The sequence below is a fragment of the Quercus suber genome, unplaced genomic scaffold (assembly GCF_002906115.3).
Source record: "Quercus suber isolate HL8 unplaced genomic scaffold, Cork oak 2.0 scaffold_290, whole genome shotgun sequence".
Taxonomy (NCBI): Eukaryota; Viridiplantae; Streptophyta; class Magnoliopsida; order Fagales; family Fagaceae; genus Quercus; species Quercus suber.
This window is the reverse complement of record NW_027069746.1, coordinates 822,012-838,469: the sequence shown is the minus strand read 5'-3', so window position 1 is coordinate 838,469 and position 16,458 is coordinate 822,012. Positions and strand designations below refer to the sequence as shown.

The window sequence follows — 16,458 nt, the reverse complement described above, 5'->3', positions numbered from 1 at the left end:
AACTGCTTGTTTTTTTTGTTTTTCTAATTATTCAAGATTTCATTTTGTTTTTATTTGGTTTTTGGAATTTTGTTGTTTACTTTTGACGATGCATTAATAGTGTGAATAGGGAATAGTGAAAAAAAAGGTATTTTTATTTTTTATATGTAACTAGAAATAGAAGAAATGTATAAGATTTTTTTTTTTTTTTAATCGTGGATGATCTTCAAGTCAACGGGCACTTTTTTTATTTATTTTTTTATGTAACTAGAAATAGAAGAAATTAATAAGATTTTTTAGAAACAAACACACAAGAAAGAGGAAAAAGGGTTAAATGTATAAAATTTTGTATCGCACTTCTAGTTGTTTTTACTTTTTATCGGAAATGTTCAGGTTCAAATCCCATTCCTCCACTTAAGATGCATCTACAAAAAAAGATATATAGAACTAGAAGATATTGAAGAATGAATAAAGTTTCTCTCCAAACTTATCATATATTTTTATATTGAATGTGAAATTTGAAAATCTAACCGTTGGATTGTATGTTCTTATTATATCCTTCATGCTTGTAAAATTTCAAGAAAATCAAAGATCAATTGCTATGCCATCAAATAAATATTAAAATTTCAAGTTTTTGTAATAAAAAATTGTGTATAAAAAATAAATTCATTGATCAAATATTAAATAAAATCCGATTTGAACGAAATTTGATATGTATGTTAAGAACATAAGTAAGATGAAATTCAACAGTTAGATTTTCAAAATTCACACCAGAAAAAGAGATATATTGGGTCCGTTTGGATAGCACTTATTGTTGCTGAAAGTTGATAAAAACTTATTGTTGCTGAAAACACTGTAGCAAAATAATTTTTAAATGTGTGAATAGTATTGTGGGACCCACTTTTAATATTAAATATTGCATAAACAGTGCGTGAACAGTGCACGCACAGTACACGCACAGTAAATTTTGCCCCCAAAGTCAACAAGTGCGGCCAAAAAAAAAAAAAAAAAGAGAAAACGCAAAGGTGAAAACGTGCCGTGACTAACCGAGCTATCCAAACCCATATATTATAAGTTTGAAAGGTTTCTCTCCAAACTAGTTTGGAGAAAAACTTTGTTAACGAAGAATTAGATTTGTTGTTTACTTTGATGGCGTTTTACTTTGATGGCGTTATAGATGGTTGAGTTGGTAATATTTTATTAAACTCTCTCTCTCTTCTCTCATTAAAAAAAGTGTTTTATCTTTTCTTTCTGCTTCTCGCTCGCCGGCGACCCATCTCACAGGGAAACAACGAAACCTTCAGTAGAGCAAGCGATCGTGTTCCAGGTACAAGGGTCAACGGAATTAATATCCCACCCATTCATCACATTCAACTCGTCCTTTAGCTTAATCTTCACCGCCATCAAAGCAGGCACTGCTTCACCCACAAAAAACACAGAATTAAACAGAGATTCAGTCAAAAGAAAAAAATAGAAGAAGAACATAACAAAGCAAAAAGGCATGGGTTTTGTGTCTTTTGAAGAAGACCCCACTTGGCACATAGCCTCATAGTTAACACCCTTTGGAGAAAGAAGATTGTCAGAGGCAGCAACCATTGGCAACCACAAGAAGAAGCAATTGATTGAAACATTAATGGGTAACCTTTTTGTGAAATCTATTCTTGGTTGGCAGTGGTTGTAGGATGTGCCATTGATCGGTTTTTGGTGTTTTTTGGACCGTAGATGTATTATTTTATTGTAATTAAATATATTATTTTATTGTGATGTTTATATTATTTTATTGTGTTGAAAATTAAAATAAATTTATTGTTGCTTGATGTTTTATAAAATGAGTAAGTAAAATGGATAAAGTAGTTTTTTTAGTGCCAAATAACTAAAAAAAATAACTTTACTACTATGGATGCCTAAAATAATGTAAAGTTTTAAATTTTGTTAGGTATGAGTTGGTACTGTTTTAGTGTGAAGAGGGAATAGGGGAATTTTTTTTTATTAAAAAAGGGTTTTTTTTTTTTTTTGTGTGTAAAAAAAGGGTATTTATTATGTGATTAGAAATAGAAGAAATGTAATTTTCAAAAAATGAAATAGAAGAAATATTTAAGATTGCATCACCAATGACTGTATCTGTAAGAGATGTCCAGAGTTTAAATTTCCCTCCTCCACTTAAGATGTGTAAAAAAATGAATAAAATTGCATTTGTTTGGATTTCTTTTTTCAATAGTTACTTTGGGAGAGGGGTGATTTGAACATTGGATGTCTTAGCCAGAGATATTACGAGTTACCAATTGTTCTATAAGACTTTTAGCACATCTAATTGGGTTTCTCTTCATATTTTTTTATCTTGCTATTTAGTTGATCTTTTCACTTTATGCATTTTGCCACCCAGGGGCTTAGAACATATTAATCGGTGGAAATGGGAGAAATTCAACTATGCTAATTTGAGGAAAATTTTGATGATTCTTCTGTATTTGCCTTTATAATGAATTTTCTGGCAGTGTTAGGTTCATAAGATTCATGCTGTAAATGCAAGCAAAGTTATTGTGTTATGAGAAATGCTAACGAGTACCATTATTTTATATGGGTCCAGAGTTGCAAGGGGCATTAAGTATTAACAACTGCGGAGAAGATTTGGCCTTGTATCTAGACATCTGAGTCATTGATTATGGCAGATACCACAAGATGGCAAAAGCTGGATGCCAATTTATCACGGTCTTAAGTGTGGATTTTATTTGGGAAAACGTGTGTGCGATCCTTGATTAGGCTGGATTTGGGAAGGTATTGTCTTTCTCCTTATTTGTTTCTTTCTTTTTGGCAGATTTGTTAAGCTAATGAATACAAAACAGACTTTTCAACTACCTCTCAATATAACGTGTCTTTCATTACAACAAGATGGCAACTCCTATAGGCTTTAGGGATTAGATTCATGCACTGGTGGCTCATCCCTTGACTACAGGAACCCACTTGAGATTTTTTCAGCAATAATTGGTTCTTTCAATAATTTGCTTGCAACTTGGATGTACACCATTAGTCCAACCTACCTCAAATAATTGATTTTGTGCCCTGGAGGCTCAGCTTTGTGGTCCTTCTGACTATATTGCCATTAACCAAAAGTATAGACATTTTTTTTTTGGGTTAAAAGTATATACATTTTAACAAGCTTGCTAGTCCTTTTGTCTCTTTTAAGCGTGCCTTTCTGTCACGTTTACAATCTTGATGTGTGAGCTTGATTGGACAAAAACTGTATTCCCTTCATTCATGAACTTTATTATTCTCCTTCACTATGCCTAATATTCTTCTAATGTTGTGCAAACAATTCTTAAGGTAGATTTTATTATCTCTGTCATTTTGCTCTGTTCAAGTATTACCTGTGCTTCTTCTAATGTTGTGCACACAATTCTTAAGTGATGTTGATGTATTAATTGGTCCATGCTTTTTTATGTGCTGAATTGTTTTCCACGGATTCCTATAGTATAAATTTAAACATACTTTATGGACCTGATCCCTACATGACTGCAATATTACCAAGTTGTTTCAGCGGATGGCTATAATGGGAAATGAAAAGTTTGCTGAGATATATCCAGGACACCACGAGAGACTTCGATAGTATCACTGTTGCCTTGCCTGCACTATTACCATGTAACTCTTTAGTTGCTTTAGGGTTTTTTTCTTTTCTTTTCTTTTTTTGGGTGTAACTACTTTTTAAGATATGTTCTACGGATTAAACGTGGCTTTTGGATTTTATATCATGTCAATTTTGTTTACCTTCTAGTTGTATCTTGTATTTAATAAAAGGAATGTTCTGTAAAAGGTTTCTTTTACTGGAACTTATGACCTATCCTCCTTCAACTTTTTCCTTTGTGTCTTACTGATGACATGGTTGATATGGTTCTGAATTAAATTTTTGATCCATCTTCATTAGCAAAATCAGCAGCATATTAAGATAATTGTGCTTTTAAATTAATCGGCAATAATACTTTTACTTTCTTGTGTTTATTGGGATCAAATAAAAAAGCATTTGAGTAAAAAATCAATAAGTGAAACTGCATCAAAAGTAAATTAAAGGTATTGTCGCTGTAGAAACTGAATTGGAAGTTTTATCAGGGCATTACACCAGGAGCAAGTAGGAAAATGTTAGAAGTAATGTATACGAAATAGGAAGTGAACAGATTATATTCCATGTTCCTCTAAGACTGGTATGTTTATTTAATGGAAATAGTTTTACACTTTTCTTGCTAAATATGGACAGAATTTCTATCAATTCAAGATGGACAGTTGATTACATCCAGGGTTACATAAGCATAATCATGCATAATCATTAGAATTTAATATTTTGTTGATTTTCCCATTCGAAATCATTAGAATTCTTTCTATATTGGATCCATTCAATTTTGTGCTATTTTGCTTGTGTTTAAAGTTACTGAAATAATTTTAGTCACAAGTTGCATACTTTGTTAATTTCTATAAATCTTTTATACCAGGATGGAAATGTATTGTAATTTGTACATAACTTATTAGGACATGATGTCTTGGAGAAGATGAAGGATATATATTCTGGGAAAAAAGTTCTATATTCTGATAGTACATATGTGATAGCTCGTTTTGAAGTTCAAGGGGAGATTTTTTTTTCCTGGTAATTGAAGCAGAAACTATTCTTATGGGAGTTGTGGGCTCTACTCAAAACATATTTGATTTCGTCACGCAAAGGATTCAAGAGGCTTTAGAGACAGACACCTACCTTCAGCACCTTGTTTTTGTTGGGGACTGTGAAATGGAAAGTGTAAACATCAATTATTGTAGCACTGGCAGTGGCAGCTTGTCACGTTCTTATAATTGCTCCTCATAAAACAGCAAAAATTAGCATCAAGATTGTCTTTTCAGCTGATTGATTGCCAAACTAATCTCCACATCCCAACTTTCTAGCTTCTATCACACAAGCAACTAATGAGAAATTCTGGCCACATTCTATAGATAAAGAACAATCACAGCACAGATGATCTCGGGAGTCAGGACAAAATGTTATGTCCCAGACAAAGCTGGAACAGCCGTGGTTGATACAATTGAAGTCACGCAGCTGAAGTTACCAAGTTGCTGAGGATTCAAATATCTGCTATGTTTATGTTCTGTTAGTTCAATTTGATTGCAATAAGAATTCCTATTATTTAGGGGGTTAGGTTGGTTGTTAAAGCTGGAACAGCCGTGGTTGATACAATTGAAGTCACGCAGCTGAAGTTACCAAGTTGCTGAGGATTCAAATATCTGCTATGTTTATGTTCTGTTAGTTCAATTTGATTGCAATAAGAATTCCTATTATTTAGGGGGTTAGGTTGGTTGTGATCAGGTTGGTTCTCTATTATTTAGGAGATTGAGTTGATTGTTATTAGGATATAGTACCCTCTTTGAGATTATTATATATGGGGATGGTGGCAACCAACGGAATCTTAGCAGATCGATGCTGATCGAGCTTGATACTTATCGGCGAAGAGATCTAAGACCCTCCTAATTCTTTTACCTTTTGCTTTTTTGCTTCCCGTTCTATAAATTTCTTTGGGGTTTGTATCATTACTGGCCAAGGCTGTATCATGGTGTCCAACTACCTCACACTCAGACTCAAACCACTAGGCACCACAACTGTGGATGGTAGGGACCTTGATGTAAATTATAAGTTTTTAATAGTCAAGGACCAAATTTGAAATGAGCCCAAACCTAGAGCACTTGCATCAATAGGTAGGTTAGAATACGTATAATAGAAAAATATGTAAAATTTACACATATTTACCTAAATATGACTCATATTAGTTAGTTATAATTGAGTAAATTTACAAATTTACTACAATAATTGTATAAATTTATACTAAAATTATTTATTTTACATTTAATTTTTTTCTTTACGTATCCCTAGAATGAAGAAATGAAGGAAGAAGGAAGAGAGTGAATGGTAGTTGTTGTGCGTAAAGAAAGATATACAATTAAAAAAAATCAAGAAAAATTGATATTTTAATGAAATATAGTGTAAAATAGATAATATGATGTGGGATGTTTTAAAAAGTACGTAAAAAAAAAAAATTTATGTTTAAAATAAAAAATAAAAAATTGCACAAGCTAATGCAAATACTCTCTTAAAGGTGTAGATAGCATTTGAACATCTAATTTAAATATCAAGTTAAAAAAATCAAGTTACAGTGAGTAAACGTTTTTCCCAAGAATTTTCCTTTATTGAGTAAAGAAACTTTTACAAATATATTCATTAAAATTCTAAGGACTTTTTATTCTTTCACATCAATTTTTTCATATTGGTTATTAATTTCACATCCACTTTTATGTATTAAAATATAAAAAATTTCATATCAATTATAGCCTTTTATAAATATGTGTGTAAAATAGAGAGGTGAATTAAGTATATTTTTCCAAAGAGTAATACTACTGTCATAAATTATTTTATAAGATTTTTAGAAATTATTGATGAGACAAATTTTTACTCGTTCTTATCTGAGTCCACCACTAATATTACTTTTTTATTTATCAATAACCTCCAAAAAAAATTAAAATAGTTTGTCTTTATTATTTTCCCTTGAAATTTTAACCAACCTAACCACAAGCAAAACAATGCTTCTCACTTAACCCAAAGCACTTTAAACAACCAAACAAACTCCGGTAATGGTAATGCATGGCAGCCTTTGCATGGAAAAACCTTAACGCTTCTACAAATACCAACCACTTCCTCCTTAGTTTCTCACCAAAACATTTCATCACAACCCCATTACTATTTCATACCACAACTCTTCAACAATGGCCAAGCTCTCAGCCGTCGCAGCTCTCCTTGCAGCCCTTTTGCTCATTGGCAACGCCACAGCCTACCGCCGCGAGTCTGGCGAGAGCTGCAGCGAGCAGCTTCAGCAACAGCAGTTCCTCAACCATTGCCAGATGCACCTGAGGCAGCAATGTCAGTCAGCAATACTTCTGACGAAAGCAAGCAATGTCAGGCAGCAATGTCAGCAATACTTCTGACGAAAGCAAGCAATTTCAGCTGTGTTGCCGTCAGCTGAAGCAGATGGACAGAGGGTGCCGATGTGATGGGTTGAACATGATGATGAGGGAGCTGATGAGAGAAGAACAAGGTCAGCAGCAAATCCAAGAGATGATGCAGATGGCTCAGAACTTGCCAAATCAATGCAACATGAAGCCCCGCCGCTGTGAAATGGAAATGCTTTCGTTCCGGTCCTAGAGAGCTAGCCATGCATGCATGCATGGATGTGTACCTACAGTAATAGGGTCACTCGTAGCTCTAGCATTGTAGCTAGAGATAAAGGGTGACTACTGACTAGCAAAAATAAAGCACATCATCGTGTGCAAATGTATGCATGGATGTGTACCTACAGTAATAGGGTCACTCGTAGCTCTAGCATTGTAGCTAGAGATAAAGGGTGACTACTGACTAGCAAAAATAAAGCACATCATCGTGTGCAAATGCAATGTAATTAGCTCTCTCTTTAATAAAACTAATGATGTCTTGTTAAAAGTTAAAACAAATGCCTCTTTGTATGTTTCTTGGTTAGTTAACTTACTACTGCATCGTTTTTCATTTTTGTGTAGTTGCAAAACATATCATATTTGGGTCACCTTACGAATTATGATGAAAAAAAGAAGTTATATAGGTCTTCATAAGTCAAAAAACAACAATCGTAATAATACGTAGCTCAACTATATAAAGACACGAAGACTAGAAGTTGTGATTGCTTTAGACAGTAACAAATTGACAATGCGATGATGCTATTCAAAAGATCAAGTGTGCCATTGATTAATATGGCCTTCACAGGCTGTCCTCTTCAAGCATATTTTCTTGAGGCAAGTTTCACCTCCAAATTTGTTTGAATGAAAAAATCCTTCCAACCCAGATTGTGACTATGATCCACGTTTACTTTTAGTGATATATGTAACATATTTTATAAGTTATGTAATGTGTTTAAATGATTTAATAAATTACGTGATTCAATACGTATTAATTGTCTAAGAAACTATCACATAACAGATAGAAAAATATTTTTTCAAACCAATTTGAAGAAAAACTGTCATATTTATTAGGAACAAAATTATGAACAAGAAGAAAATTTGGAAAAATATGGGGACAAAATTAGGAACAAGAAGAAATTTTAAGAGGAGTGCATATTTATTTTCACAATATTTTTTTATCACTATTGACCACTACAAGAAAAGAGTTGACTAGCGAGGATAAAATGCCCTCGCAAAAATTCAAATATCATTGCAAAAGGTTATTAGCGAGGGCATATGGTCCTCGAAGGCTGTCGTATTTGCTCTTGTTGCTAAAAAAGATTTTGCGACCATACCTTCGCAAATAGATAATTTACTAGGTCAATCCACTGTCGTTACTAAACAAATCCGCCTTAACAAATATATTACCAAACGACAAGAAAAATCGACGACTTATTTGCAAATTTCAAATTAATGATAAGACAAATAATGATGTCGCTAAAATTTATTTGTGAGGAATTTTAACCCCTCGCAATTAGTTAGGAATAATAGTGACGACATTAAGCTATCACTTAAAATGTTTTTGCAAGGGGTTAAGGGGCGTCGCTATTCTATAAATTGTGAGGGATTTTGTCATCACTATAAAGTTATTTATGTCCAAATTTTTATGTCATCAGCGATAATATTTTATATAATTTTTGAAATATTTTATTATTTATTTATTTTTAATTTATTTTATATCATTTTTGTTTAACTATCATATTACAATAGTACAATAATTACTAAAAATTGATACAATAGTAGAATAATTACTAAAAAATGATCCATTGAAAGATAAAAATTCATATAAGTTCAAACTTTAAAATATAGAATATACAAAGAAATCCTGAAATTAAACATTGTTTTAAACTTAAAGAACTAGAATTATGACAAGATCTATATTAGTCTTCCTCTAAGTCACCCTCTAAGCTGTTTTTGGCCTCCTTGTTATTGTTTGAGTTGTCTTCTTCATCTCTGCTAGTACCATCCTTAAAAAAAAAAAAAAAAAAAGCATTAAACATGAGTTAAAATGAAACAATTAAAGTGAATTTGTATTTGTATCAATGCTTCAATAAATAAGTACACATATTACTATATCAAATCTAATCACATAATAATATATCATAAACAACAATAATAACCTTTTTTAAAAAAATTTAACAACGATAATAACTTAATTTGATTACTTAAACCACTATCAAAATTAAATATAAATTAAAATAATATAACAATTTCAAATTTATGTGCAACAGCCAACAAGGCCCTCCACACAATCCAAAGCTTGAAGTCAAGAAAAATAAATCTTGGCCTTTGAAGTTAACAAAAGTGAAACTTCAAGTCCAAGCCTAGCCTCTTGATACAACTGGTTCACCCAATGCAAACCTTGGCCAATACTATTAATTATTGTCAGCAGTAATTTTGTCCTAAAACTAAAAGATAGGATAGGCCAAACCATCAAACAAGGATGCTTCTATGATGGTCTTGTAGGAGAAAAAAAAAACACCAAGGCACTTCATGAACATCAGGGAGAGACCCTTAACAGTGCATGAAGACAAGGGTTTAGAGCGGTGGTTTTATTGGTAGACACAAAACAAGAAGCAATCAATGTAAACATATATGGTCCAGGCAAAACATGAGCTTCAATGAAACCATACATGGAAGAAATCACAAAGTTTTGTTTGGCTCTTATAAATGTTAACTGTTTTGTACCCAGAAAAAAAAGAAAAAACAATTATTAGTAATGCACACATAATTTTTCCTAAACAGCAACCCACATATTTACAATAAGAGTCAACCCCCAAATAAAAAAGACAATATGATTTGCATGTTCCCAGAAATGTGACTATTGTTTTGCACCAAAAAAAACAAGAAGTACTTAAAGCAATAAAGCCAATAAACATGTATGGACTAGTTTAGCAATAATAACAAAATATGAACACTTACTCCCTTTCTTTCCACATGTGCACATTTAGGCTGAGAAGTTGACAGTTGCTTCAATCCCAAAGCATTTATTCTCTCTTGGTTTTGCTTGATTCTATGTGCTCTTTCCATCTCATATTTTGTTATTTTATTATGAGTGCCTTTGTCCTTTTTGGCCCTTTTTTTGCAACTATAGATTGACATAGAAAATAAAATACAATGTCTATTCATTACAAGTTTATTCATATCGCTTGCTCCAATTCAACAACCCACCAAAATATCAAGCATCATTAATTTTGTTAAACAAGTTTACAAATATTCAATATAGAGTACTTACTATATACTAAAGTCAGTTGCACAAGCTTTCGTCTTAATCCACTTGCCCTTCTCTTAACCATAAATTAAATTAATTGAAGAATTTAAATTTAGGTTATGTGGACTGTGTAACTACTCAATTATGAGCATGACTACCACTACCCCTACACGTGGTCAAGCACCCAATCATCACACCCGTTTGAATTGCAAGGAATCATTTTTTCATTTTGTGTTAAAGACTTAAAGTTACTATAATGGAAGCCAGTCTCAAAAGTGTAGGGCTTGTGGGACTCTATGAATTTATAATCTATTTGCCTCTCTTTTTGAGAATGAACCTAGTTGCACTTGCACCTATATCCCACAAGGAATTTTGTCTGTTTTATTTCTCATAGGCTCATAGCTCATCAATAGCAAAAAAAATTAAGTGATAGGAATCTAATTTTTGAGAATGAACCAGTTACACTTGCACCTATATATCTTTTCATTCTTCCCATTAATCACTGATGGTGCCAGAAAACATCAAGTCCAAACACTCGTCCGTATGGTCGTCCACCTCAATGCTCAGCTGTGCTTAATACCCTCGTCCCTCCGTTACCACCAATGCCCGTTTAAGCTCGTCCAGTGTAGGACGAGCGGGCTGCATATCTCGTCCTTCAGTAATGACGGACGAGATGGATAATAGAGAGCTAGACCTCGTCCATCATTAATGACGGACGAGGTCAATTCACAGACGGACTAAGCACCCTTTCAGCCAAAAGCTGCATCGCTTAAGTCTCAACACAGTTTCTGAAGAGGTAACCCTTGTGGCAGTTATGGAAGTTATACACTGAATCCTCCAAACTCTACAACGATTGGTAAAGGTAACTGATTTCTACTGCTATATAAAGGCCTGTCTCTGCAAAGGTAAGGGGATCTTCTTCTTTCTATTCTTTCTCCGGAAAGAACTTGAGAAACATAAAAACACAGTTTTCCTATCCTCCAGTTTTCTAACTTTACCATCGGAGAATCAAAGGCCGGCCACAACCGGTCTTCTCTGCTGACTTTCTTGTTTTCTCAGGACATCTTACTAGATCAAGAACATCCGAAGACATTCCAGCCCACTGACTCCTTAGAATTCCTTTAAATCTATCAGAATTTCTTGGGAAGTATCAGTTGGCGCCGTCTGTGGGAAAAGAGTTGTTTTTTGAGTTCTAGTCTTTCTCCAATCAAGGGTTGAAATGGTTCGGACAAGATCTAGAGCAACGAGTCCAGGCCCTCAACATAGTCGGGACGCTTCTAGTAACCCTCACCGAGACCGTCAGTCAGCACCTACCATGCAACCTCCCTCATTTCAACACGTGCAATCCATGGCTGCCGCTATGGCGGAACTAACTCGTCAGAACCAAGAGTTGGTTAGGCAACTGGAGTTAAGAAAACAACCTCATCAACGGAATGCTGGAGAACAGGCACAGAGTCAAGAGGAGGAAAGGAATGTTGAGACTGACAATCAATCGAGAGGTACCGTTTCACGGAGGGTACCTCACTTGGAAAAAGAAATGGATCAAATGAGAAGGTAATGGACGAAATGAGGGAAAACATGAGGAAAACCAACCCTGTGGAAGACTTGGTCCACAGAACTGATTCCCCCTTCGTGGCGTCCGTCAATGCCCATCCCTTACCGCTCAAGTTCAAGATGCCTCCTTTAGATTCTTATGATGGGACAAGAGATCCTTTGACCATATTGCCACCTTTAAAACTACTATGCATCTCCAAGGAGTTCCAGACGAAATAATGTGCAGAGCTTTCCTACTACTTTGAAAGGACCAGCGCGGGTGTGGTTTAGCAAAATACCTCCTAATACAGTGGCGTCCTTTGAGAGCTGAGCAAATTGTTTGTTAACAATTTCATTGGAGGCAAAGGCACAAACGTTCTTCGTCCAGTTTGCTGACCATAGAAAAGGGAGAATGAGAGTTTGCGGTCTTTCATCACGCGTTTCAACAGGGATGCCTTGGCGGTGGACGAGGTGGATGACAAACTTCTCCTGCAGCATTTTATAATGGCGTTCATTCTGATCTATTTATACATAAGTTGTATGAGCAAGCACCTCAAACTATGGCCGAGCTAGTTCATTCGGCCAAACTTCATGAATGCAGAGGACGCTATCATAGCCAAGAAGAGGAAGAGAGTTGAGAAAGTTGAAGCCAACACAACGCGTCAGCCAGAGCAAGGTCCTCTCCCAAGAGGACGGACGGAAGACAAGAGAGACCGAGATAAGAAAGCGGGCCCTTCAGCACGAAGTCAACAGTATACCCCTCTGAATGTCCACTGGAGCAAGTCCTAATGCAGATTAAAGACGAACCTTCCTTAAAGTGGCCAGAGAAGATGAAGGAGATCCCAACAAACGCAATCGAAACAAATATTGTCGATTCCATAGGATCACGGGCACGATACAGATGAATGTTTTGATTTGAAGCAGCAAATTGAAAATCTCATCAGCAAGGAAAGTTGAGGAACTTCCTTGGACGAGATCACAAGGATGAGAAGTTGAAAGCGAAGGTAGAGGAAACATCACGACCACCGCTGGAGAAATAAGATCATCCTGGAGGGAGTCCTACAGGACATCGTCCAAGTCAAAGAAGCGCGTACTTGAAAGCAGTACAAAACGTCCAACTCTCCGGACGATTGCCAAGGAGAAAAGTACGACGAGCAGACGATCACCTTCACGGACGAGGATGCAGAGAAATCCACCACCCTCACGATGATGCTATCTCATTACCCTCCTCATTGCTGACATACAAAACTAGAANCTTTACTTGTAACCGCTTGTTTTGATATTAGTGGATTCTCAGGAGTGATGATCTTAAAATCACTCGGTGAAGTTTTTGCCATGTAGGTTTTTCCCATTCGTAGACAAATCACTGTGTCAATTTATTTTCCGTTGCATACTTAGTTTAATTGGTAATTTGTTTGTGCTACCATGCGCTTTACATGTTAATTTGATTAATTAATAAACTTGGCTAATTAATCAATTAATTCATTGCAAGGGGTCAATACATTTTGGCCTATCAAAGAGGATGGAAAGATTTTAATTTCCTTCCTTTTTGTTTAGTTGGGAGTGGAAAAGTGAAAAGATGGAAAAAATAAGTTTGTATAAATTTACTTACATACTCTTGTTAAAAAATGATGCCAAATTAAAACAAAAAAGTGATAAAAAAAAAAAATTCAATCCTTTCAATCATGTCTAGTTAAAAAAAAAAAAAAAAAAAAAAAAAAAAAAAAAAAAAAAAAAAAAACACACAAAAGCACAAAACAAAAGAAATCACTATCACCCCACGCCCTACAATATCAAAAGAAAAAAAGTGTCCCAGGAAAAAGAGCCAACTTTGCCCAAAACAAGAAAAAAAACAAAAAGAAAAAAAGCCAACATTGTGCATGCCCCAATAAATCCAAAGAAAAAAAGAGGAAAAGGCAAAGTTCCCAAAAAAGCAAAAGAAAAATGAAAAAGAGCCAACGTTTGCCAAAAAAAAAAAGGCCAACATTGCCCAGGAAAGCAACTGGGGCATTTTGTCCATCTAACAAATCACACACTCTCCCTCAGTTTTCTTCTCATTTTGGGGAGAAAACCTTTTCGTGGGCTTGGGAGAAAAAACCCGAGCCCAATCACATTTTTTTCCTCTCCCCCTTCCAACCGAATACCCTTCAAAAAGGTTTCCCTCCTCATTCTCTCTCTCTCTCTCTCTCTCTCTCTCTCTCTCTCTCTCTCCATCCTCCCTAAAATCCACTCTACCAAACACACCCATACTGTCCGATTCTAATGATTGTTCTTTATATCAGATCAAGATACCAATTGGTTTTAGTGTAGGCGGGAATTAAATTCTAGATTTCTTATTCGATGATAAGAGATTTTACCAGTTGAGCTAATTAGAATCTATTGAAACCTAATTTAGGTGTATATGTGTGTGAAACCCATTTCTGGAAACTTGAACCCTGATCTTTACCCCCTACACTTGACCATCACGCTAAAGGTGTGCGGTAGTAATACACAGGGGCGACCCAATAAATTTGGAAGTCTAAGGTGATATATTCAAATGTGGCATTTTTGTTATCACTTGAATAATATTTAACTAGTATTTAATATCATAAGTTTTTTATAACAAAAATCTATTCCTTTTATTTTGTAATATGCTTTTTTTTTTTTTGGGAAAAATGATAAAGCTATAACAAATTTTACTAAAAAAAACTTTCAAACGATGTAGAAATGAATGCGATTAGTGACACTTCAAGAAGACAATAAACAAGTATTTGAATGAATGATATTAGGGATATTATAAATTTTACAAAATGAGACTTACAAAGATGTATCACTATTCACAAAAAATAATTCAAAAATGCATTTAATAGGTTATTGACTTCTACATATCTATTAATTGTCACATTAATTTGTAAAGTTTTCAAATAAAATTAATAATATTTCTAGTATTTTCCTATCTGAATTATTTCTTACGATTAGTGACACATATATTTGTAAGAAAAATGTTAGAGATCCAAATTCTTTTACAAAAAATTTTACAAACAAATGATGTGTTGAATGATTATAAATAAATAAAAAAATGATGTTATCGGTGGGTTTAGATGAAAACTAATAAAAAGTTGGTCACAATAACAATTTGTAAAAATGTTGTAAAATAATTTGTAACTGTAATATTACTCTATTTGTAAGACCCATATATTTAAAGTTGAATTATCTTTGACATTACTCAATTTTTTGAAATTTCTTAAAAGTAAAGGAAAATTATAAAACTAATTTTTTTCCCATGTCTCCAATTTTTTTTTTTTTTTTTTTTTAAATATATCAAATTTTGCCTCAAAATTATGGGCCTTCCTCTAATAGGAGCCTAGGCGGTGACCTAAGTGGCCTAGGGCCAACCCTGGTAATACATTGATTTGAACACTCGAATAAAGTTCACTAATAAATGCTTATTATATGAAAAAAAAAAATCAAAATTAGTTTCCTTAATTTGCGGTTTCTTTAGATATTTTTTCCTTTTCAACATTATAAAAATAAATACAATATAGTAAATATTTTTTTAGGAGAGTTTTCAATAATAAGGGGTCAGAAATTTACAAAAACCAGGGTTGTATCGTCAGTGGTCAACATAAAATATCATGGGCCAAGGAAAAAAGTATAACTAGGTCGGTCGTTATGACCCAACTCCCAAGAAACACTCTTACACGCTTTCCTTTTGTAGGAAGAACCGAGGAACCTTCTTAACATGAAGAAAGCAAAATTCCAGAAGAGCTCTTGGAAAGAAACAACCATACAAATTTATTTAACTTGCAGCCCAAAAAAAAAGAAAAGATCTTGATAGTTTGGCAATGACGTTTACTTTATGAAGTGACGATAAGGATGCATCGTCGATGCCGGTCCTCTACAAACTTTTCATATAAAGGATATGGTTTAAGAAATGGTTTTAGAAACTTGTTACAGGGGAAGAAAAAAAAAACAAATTCTTTTGATAGTTTTTCACATTTCTCATAAGAATGGTATTAAAATGTTTCTAAAATAGTCCATTATAAAATACCTTGAGGCAATTGTTAACCGATCTTGAATTTTCTTTTTAAAAATGGACTTCACTACAAAACGATCTTAGTACCCCATTTGCTGTTAAACTCTTTATGGTCTGTAGCTAAAAAGGCAACTCAGGTGCCTATGAACCAGTGCTGGTACAACCCAGCACTTTTGTGAACTTTTGTCTGTTTTCCCTTTCTCCCTTTAATGGCATCCCAAAAAAAAAAAAAAAATGACATAACACCATCCAATATCCTCGTATGAGCCATGCATAAACGTTCCACTCTTAAGAATGGCGTCTTTTCCTTGTTCTGCATATCAACGCTAAAAAAGATTTGTGGCGTTACTGGCAGAGACAGATTCAAGATTTTAAGTTAGTAGGAGCCAGAGAAATAAGAAGAAAAAAAAAAAATTCAAATAAAAAAAATTATAAATATACAAAATCGTCATTTCTAAATACATTAAGATGTAATTATTTACCAATAAAGACAAAAACAAAAACAAAAACAAAATAATGTTTTCTTTAATACTAGGTTGGCTAGGATTTGTTTGTTTGTTTGTTTTTTTTTTTCCTGTTAAAGTTAATGCATTTACAATGGTAGTGCTAAAAATTTTAACTTTTAGTATCTCAAAAATTTACTTTATCTATTTTACTTACTTTATAATACACTTAA

At 33.9% G+C, this 16,458-nt stretch overlaps 1 protein-coding gene and 1 long non-coding RNA gene across 2 annotated transcripts; both read left to right on the top strand.

Annotated features, from left to right (window-relative positions):
- Nucleotides 1-1,069: 1,069 nt before the first annotated feature.
- On the top strand, nt 1,070-3,809 carry LOC136071159 (uncharacterized). The gene is made up of 3 exons (XR_010632480.1): nt 1,070-1,616; nt 2,564-2,751; nt 3,512-3,809. It is a non-coding gene; the product is annotated as an uncharacterized LOC136071159 (long non-coding RNA).
- A 2,953-nt stretch (nt 3,810-6,762) lies between these two features.
- LOC136071154 (2S sulfur-rich seed storage protein 1-like) lies at nt 6,763-7,325 on the top strand. The gene is made up of 2 exons (XM_065782119.1): nt 6,763-6,916; nt 6,957-7,325. Exons 1-2 carry the CDS (start codon nt 6,763-6,765, stop codon nt 7,196-7,198), a joined length of 396 nt encoding a protein of 131 aa, XP_065638191.1. The 3' UTR covers nt 7,199-7,325.
- Nucleotides 7,326-16,458: the final 9,133 nt, after the last annotated feature.